Source organism: Crassostrea angulata, chromosome 2 (assembly GCF_025612915.1).
Source record: "Crassostrea angulata isolate pt1a10 chromosome 2, ASM2561291v2, whole genome shotgun sequence".
Lineage (NCBI taxonomy): Eukaryota > Metazoa > Mollusca > Bivalvia > Ostreida > Ostreidae > Magallana > Magallana angulata.
Genome location: NC_069112.1, coordinates 12385599 through 12393812, shown reverse-complemented (window position 1 = coordinate 12393812; position 8214 = coordinate 12385599). Strand labels below are relative to the sequence as shown.

Here is an 8214-nt window from a genome sequence, read left to right as displayed (position 1 = left end):
GAGTTAAACATCAAAACTGGCAGTTAGTGCTTATATTTAATTATTAATACCGCGTAACCAGATAGGGTAACGGCCCATTTAAAATAAAACACAATTTCATACATTATTTAAATGTATGTACAAAATAATTAGCAGCTATAATGCTTAAAATATCTGATAAGATTAAAATTAGTTCTCATACTGAAATCGACACGTAGATAAAACATTGTCTGTATAACACTGCATAAATGTACCCAACAAGAGTTATCGTTCGTTATCCGCTAGGGTCCCCGTGAGAAATACTCTTCCGGTCAGGACCGTAGCAATAGACCGTGGCTATTTATAGCCACCGTCTAAAAATTAGATTCACTTTCTAAACGCTCCAACACAATAGTCATAGAATAAATGAAAATCATGCAATCGGCAAAATAAACTCTATGATTGATAGATATAAAAATACATATAGAACTTTCACAATGAAAATGAAATCTCTAATCCTATTTTAATGAATTTTTTAAATTTTTATAACTTTATAAAACTCTCTCTCTCTCTCTCTCTCTCTCTCTCTCTCTCAACAGTTTACACATTAATCGCTGTCGTTCAGTTCGTCGAGCAAATGTACGAGACCTAAGTCAAAATCGTCAATTTCAATTTCATAATCATTTTTACTTTTAACTGGGCATAATTCTACATCTAAAGGTAGGGTGGTGATGCCGTCGGATAAAACTTTGCGTTTACAGTAAAAATATGAAAACCCGTTTCTTGCTTGACGATATGTACAAATTTTGTTATTGTGCAATTTAAATCCCATATTGACACTTGATGATGGTTTTTGGGTTTTCAAAACGTATCTAAAGGTAGTCAATGGAGCGGTCACCCGTTTCTTTGAAATGCCTTTACATGAAAATTTAATTTTGGTCACAATTCGCTGTTTGACGAATAGTCTTTTCGGGCTCCGCGATTTTTTTAATGCGCGCTTGAGTATTCGCTGCGCTGCAATCCATGCAGGTGATTCTTTTTTTAGAATGCGTTTAGAAACAATGTATGTCTTAGAGCACAGGCCGATTATTTCGTCGCCTTCAAACTCTATTTTAAACAATCCAGGCGTCCTGCGATCGTAATTTTTGTGTTCCTCACAGCAAGTGCGAGGAAACCAATGACGATCGCAGTCCGCCTCGATCTCTCCGCTGGCGGTGCAGTGACCTTCGAGGCTGTGTTTGTAAATTTGTCGCAATTCAGGTTTAATCACAGACTGGAAGGTCTCCCCCGATATGGCCATGTAGGCAGAGTCAGTGTCCATCTCACAGTATTCAAAGTCTGCACGGTCTACATATCTATCCATGAAATCGTAATAGAATTGTAGCATGTGAAGTTTTGCGTACTGCAAGATGAAGTACCCGATTTGTATGGGTAAATTTAAATTTATATTTTTTTTATGTTTCTCAATTTCATAAAGTTCCTCGTCGTCTAAAAGAGATGTTAGTTTCTTAAACTGAGGATTGTTAATCTCTACCATGGCCTTTCCCTCACCCCGAATGTATTTAACTTCCTGAAAATTTTCTTGGTTCATGATCGTGGACCCGTATGCACTGTTTCCCTCTAATTTTCGCGTATCAGCAAGAATGGCTTTAGAGGGATCTACGTCACCTTGACGGCGAGCATCACTGACGTCGCGCACGAAGCTTTTAAAACATGTTTGGGGTGTGTATTCGACGGTTTGGTAAATCTTTGTAATTTCTAGACCGTGGTTTATGTACCACTTAAGTAATGGGGTCGCAATCAGTAATTGTCGCGCGCGCATTCCCCCGACCAATAAACGACGCGGTTTTTCAGACAGGTTAAAGCGCTTTGCATGATCTTGCATGTGATGACCTATGACATCGAAGGGGATGTCGGTTGTGCAAAAGAGGGGGCTCATTTCAGAAAAATATTCGTAAGGCGTCATGGTTGAATGACTAAAATGAGCAGGCCATGTATCCGGCACGCGTATGTCGCACTCGACCATGCCGAATAATTTGTCACTCATCACTGCAGCAATGAGGTCTTCCTGAGACATTCGACCATGACTCATATTGGACTTGCGCGCTTCTGTGAAACTTTTTAATCTCAAATTAGACCGAACGTTATTCCGGAAAGTGCATTCGCGCATTTCTACAACTTTATAACCTTTCCTCTTCAGATAGACAGTTGTTTTTCGCGTCTTTTGTTCTCGACTTTTCATTAAATCATCGTCTTGAATATGTCGCGTTAACCAACAACGGTGACCGTGCCAGTAACAACCTTGAAATTGAAACACGGTGTTTGTAGTCTCGTCGTATCCGTCGACCGGGAAGCGACCTATTTTCTTTTCCTTTCCGGAATTAAACTTATGCGCGATATTGTACTGACCGCTTTGGTTTAGCCACTCTAGCCAATCGTACGCGAGCATGTATTTCTCTCGCTTTTGTGCTTTGAAACCGCTGTCAACTTGACGACGCACGAAAGCTCCAACGGGCATGTCTTTACCTAAACAATGTAAATAGAGGGCATTTGCATCGAAACCGATTATTTTGCCGCATAATTTGTGCGGATTGCCGCGAATATACGATTTTCCGGTCTCGTGATAGCGCGTAAATATAATACTCGGTCCCCCGATGATATTCTGTCTGACCGTATCGTACAAATCTTCATTTGTCTTATCAAACAAGGAGAAAACAGCCCCTTCTTTCCTAGCACTTTCAAATAGCATTTGTCGCGCCAGGCCCGGTACAGAAATACTACATTTGAAAATGTCAATGTTTCGTTCGAAATAATACTTTTGTAAATTTTTAACAGCTTGAACGAAAGGTCCGACGTCGAGGTTATTGTACCAGACGAGAAAATCACGAAAAGTGGACATGTTGTTTTCATGCCACACTTGCTGACAAAAAGCATATTCCTCCTCTGAAATATTACAATTTTTCAGGGATGAATAAAAAGCATTGTGATGCGGGAGTCTGTCGTAATTCAGTTTATCGACGTGATCTAGAAATTGATAAGGAAAAAAAACCTTTAGATTCTTGTACATCAAAAGCCTTTAAGAATCCTGCATAATTAATGCCGGGGCTCAGATACTGTGTAATATCTAAAAATTTAAATGTCGGCGTGCTAATACATACGTAACTGTTGTTGCGCTTTACAGTAAACGTGTCATTTCCGTTTTCCGGAATGAGGTGTTTGATCAGATAGCTCTTGATTAAATTGATATCATACTTGGCCGAATTAAAACCTATACATACTAGCTGTTTACAATATTTCTCTAATTCGTCTCTTAGATTTCCGGCGTATTTTCGCTCTTCCTCTATCAATTTCTCTATCTCAGTGTCATGTTCGAGGTACTCTGCCATTTCGTTGCCAATTCCGGCATCGAGAAAAGAACCCTCGAGTTCGTCAAACACATATTTAAATTTAGTTCTAGTCAATTCGGTTGCACTCTGCTCTATCATTGACATATACGAAATCATTTTCCGGATAAGATCGTCGGCATTTGGTTCAACTATACAGTGCGGTTCGGTGTATCCGTTCACATTGGAACATATGCTTACCGATATTGGCATGTGATGCTCGGTGTATTCTAAATTATCGGTGTTTTTTATTTTCGTAGGGACTAGCATAGATTCAAAATCATACACCAGAAACCACTCATATAACCTATCGCTTTCGTCCACGTGAATTCCGAATTGATCTAATTTATCGAATATAGATTGGGTTTTAGAATAGAACCCACCGGGAAATTTTCGTTGCGTTTTTCCCGCACACTTTCTTTGATGACGTCGCATGGCATCGATACGATTGAAATGTCTGTGACATGTTTTACACTGAAATTTTTTTCCATATGCATTGAAGTTAGAAATGTATGACAAGTGGTTTTCGTACAGATTTAAATGCATCACGTTTGAAAAGTTTGCTTTTGATTGATAGATGGACAGAACACACTGATTTTCGTTCAACGAAAAAATATTTACACAAACTTTAAAACATTTCTCAAAATAGACAATCTGATCTAAAGTAACGCCAGGAAAAGACTTACAATCCGAATTTATTTCTTTTCGGTGGGATCTATTGTATTCGACCCATTTATCGAATAAGAGTTTAGTTCGAGTTTCTAATCTAGTATGGTGACCTTCGTGCACAGCTAAACAACGGAAGGCACACAAATTGTCTTTGTAATAATGACCGTTCCTGTCTTTAGACAAGGAAACTATATTGGCTGATTGTTGAATGTGATCGGGTAAAACGGTGTCACCCTTACCTAACACGAAATTTAGGCTGTAAATAACGATTCGTAAATTGGTAATCAAATATGGTTTCCATTTTGTATCGGGTCGTTGACGTAAAATGTAATCGGTAATATTTAATTGTCTCATGCGTAAATACAAGCGGTTTAAATGTCTTCGGTTGGACACGTAAATAGGTCTTTGAAATAATTCTTGATTGTGATGAGGTTTAAAATATCTATACTCGCGTGTTTCGCTATGAACCAAAATAAGTCCGAATTCTAAATTTAATCTAAATGCATTGTTCTGTCGTTCATAGATTTCATTTGCCGCTTGCATGATTTCTTGTACAGAAAACTGATTGTCAATGGGAAAATTATAAATACTACAAACATTTCCCTCCTGATGTCTTCTTAAAATGATAGGACTATTTGCTTCATATACTTGTTTTAGTTTGTTATCGATATGCCCCCCCTTCTTCCCATGGCGGGGTCCCATTCCCCCACGGCCTGGGCTGTAGTTGTCCTGCACCAACTTGGAAATGTTCGTTCATTTGGTGGAGGTAGAGAGTTCTCCTACAACTGAAGGTTTGTTGACATGTGCGACAGGTTAACTCTTGAGCAGATTCCTGTGAATTATTAATAATAAGAAAATAGTCATACATTCTGATTTATTTATTTTATTTATTTTTTTTTCAAAATCAATTATATAAATAATAATTTGCCCCCATACCTCATTTCGTTCGATCGGACGACTTGTTGATGGCAAATCATCTTCGTTTTCAGCGTGCTATAAATGAAAATATAAATTACATTAATCATCCATTGTTTTAAGAGAACACAAAATATGTTGAATATGTAATATCAATTAGAATTTACATTCATTCTCTGTACCTCATTTTGATTGTCTGGACGACTAGTTGATGGCAAATCATTTCTATTTGCAGCGTACTAGTATAAATAAATTAATAATTATAATAAACATAAGAAATAGTGAATGTTGGGGAAAAAACGGGAAACATGTTTAGTATGTGTTTAGTATGTGTCATTTACATATCCCTACCTCATTTGGAATGTCTGGACGACTCGTTGATGGCAAATCATTTCTATTTGTAGTATTCTGAAATTTTTATCACGAAACCAAAGTAGTAGCTTAATTTCGATTACTGTCTATTTTTTTCTTCTATAATATATATATACATGTAAATGAGAACTTCAACTTAAAATTATTATTTATTCAAAAATATTAGTAATATCTTTTCGAAAATATGTAATTACATGTGGACAATTCGTTAGTCAAAATGAACAGATGATGTGTAATAACACTTAAGTGTTTTTTTCTACTGTATGGGAAGAAGATTATCTTGTAAGAAAGGCGGATCTAATCAGAAGTGAATGATCAAGTATTGTGCATGTGCAATTGTACATATACATGTATTATGGTGAAATAAATCCCTATCGATGTAATGATTATATTGACAAGTAAGTGACTTGCTAAGTAACATTCCGTATTGAACATAACCGTATCTTGTAGATCCTGATTGATTATGAAATACATAAACAAACTAGAGACGAGCTCGTTGCAAGCAACGATTAGGTCTTCCGTCGTAGCTGCGTCATACTTGTGACGTAATATAAAAATTGATACCTGACCATGGTGCAATATTAGATGTATAAACACTGTGTAAACGAAACAAAGTACATGTATATAAGCAAATACAGATCTTTAAAAGTTGTCTGACGTTTGATTCGCCGCATGTTGTTTTTTTGCATGTGCATTTTATTTTGAGAAACTTATCGAATCATCATAATTGACTCAATATACACAGAATATGGACGACGATTATAATCACACAGTGGGTATGCCCGGTATGAACGTAAAAAGACCAAACATTTTACTCGCATTTTTTATCGAAAGCAAGGGCCAATGAATCTTTTAGAATGTATGCGGAGATCCTGGAAATTTTACAGGGGGTTCTGAAGAATAATTTTGTTTTTTGAGGGGGGGGGGGGGAGGGGGGCATGCGCAGATAAGAAAAATTTTCCTGGGGTGGGGGTTGAGTGTCTGACGGTTATTTGAGTTTGCCTGGGGATGTCCGAGGCATATTTTTGTAATTTTATATTGTACATGTAATGGAAAGAAATTTTGCGGGGGTTGGGGTGGGGTCTGGAACCCTCACCCTACTCTTCTTGATTCGCGCATGGGGAAGGCCGATGCCGGTAATTTGACGGTAATTTTAACCATTTTTATTTAATTAATCATTTTCAAAATTATCGGAATTCCAATATTACCTTTAAACGCAGTTAAAACTTAAAGTACGAACCATTTAGTCTTGGTGAGTATTCGGCCAACATGCGTCCGCGTACGAAAGAAATGGCAATATTCAAGAAATTTGGATGGACGATCTGGGTCCTAGGTCGTCCATCCGATTCTTTTTCAGACTAAGAGCTACAGAACTGCACTTAGAGAATATCAAACTGATTATGTTTATTTATTTTGTCTCAAAGAATCAGTTTTTTAAATAAAGTTTTATCTTAAAAAAAAAGAAATCGGGCACAATTTTCAATGTTAGCATTTTAAAATTTAAAGGTCTAATCAAATTTTGAATGAAGTTTCAAGATACTACTCTTCGTTGTTTTATACGAAATATTGCGTGGAAAAAAGATTTACATCGCATATATATTATAGAACTAATTTCTTCTCTTTTTTATTTACATCAAAATAAATCCAAGAAAAAATCTAAATATTTTTTCCCTTTATATGTGTTAATGAAAACGTTGATCAGCAAGGGCCGGTTCTATGTCGTGCAAGCACCTACTTAATAGATTGTTACACGGATCTAGCACGATGACAAATATCGAAAAGGCAATATTGTGGGTGAAGGATGAAAGTGTAGTTTGTTTTTTAGGTTTATTTTTGATAATTTATTTATCTGGATCAATTTGGTCTGTTGGTTTGTTTTGTTTATTGAAAAGGGGAATAATAAAAATGAGTAATTTCCGATATGAAGTCAAGCATATATTTTCATATTATCATTGACTTAAAACATGTTGGAAAAAAGAAATATTGCATCAAGCAGTTAGTTATTATGCGCAGATTATGCATTCCTCTATGGTTTTCACAATTGCATGTATCAGTTACTACACGTATTTGCTTACGGAGAAATAAATCTCCAAAGAGATGATATAGTTATCAGTTAAGTTCCAGATTGTCTTCTGCACATGCAAGCACGTGTGTAATCCTGATTTAAAAATAGGTATAATGTCCGGGGAGGGGGGGGGGGGGGTCATCGCAACAAAACTGTGTATAAGCGTACTAGAGTGTACATTGTTAATTAATAATTGATGTTGTTATTAACAAACAAAATCATAAATTTATAATAACAAACACTAAAATGCCAGGGAGTTCTGCTGGACGCGATTTCATTTGTCTTCAATTAATAGGGTGTAGGGATGCCCGCCTACTTAATACATATGCTCACGCGTCAACAGATTAAAAATGACTGTATTTTGGATTTATAAATCGCTCTAAAACATTCGATCTGATATATTAACAATTCAAAACTTTGAACGATTAAATTTGTTTTTATACCTAGTACCCCGACCCTCACGGAAAAATCCATTCAGATCAATGGAAATTTCATTTACAAGACTCCGCGCCAGAATCAGGATGTCTCATTCATTAATTTTTTCGTAGTTATAGTGGACGAGTCCAAAATAGGAATTTTGAGACACATCATACAATGTGAACATATGCCATGAATGCAGTTTACTTTGCGTCTATTTTCTTATTTTGAGAGTCCTTTTTATCATGTTTATCATGGCTTGAAAATGACGGAAGGCCCTTGAATGTTGTTATCTTTATGCAGGCATCCTTTTTGAAAGTGGGGGGGGGGGGGCAGACTCATCCAAAAAATCTTGACAAGCAAAAAAAAAAAAAAAAACTCCCAATTTCAATCCTAATTTCCTTATTTTTATATAAATTTTTTACATCCTTGATA

General features: G+C 36.4%; 1 protein-coding gene across 1 annotated transcript; it reads right to left on the bottom strand.

Annotated features, from left to right (window-relative positions):
• Nucleotides 1–340: 340 nt before the first annotated feature.
• LOC128172088 (uncharacterized) lies at nt 341–5340 on the bottom strand. The gene is made up of 4 exons (XM_052837860.1): nt 5277–5340; nt 5108–5164; nt 4947–5003; nt 341–4842 (listed from the first exon to the last, which is right to left on the bottom strand). Exon 4 carries the CDS (start codon nt 3023–3025, stop codon nt 566–568), a length of 2460 nt encoding a protein of 819 aa, XP_052693820.1. The 5' UTR covers nt 3026–4842; nt 4947–5003; nt 5108–5164; nt 5277–5340; the 3' UTR covers nt 341–565.
• Nucleotides 5341–8214: the final 2874 nt, after the last annotated feature.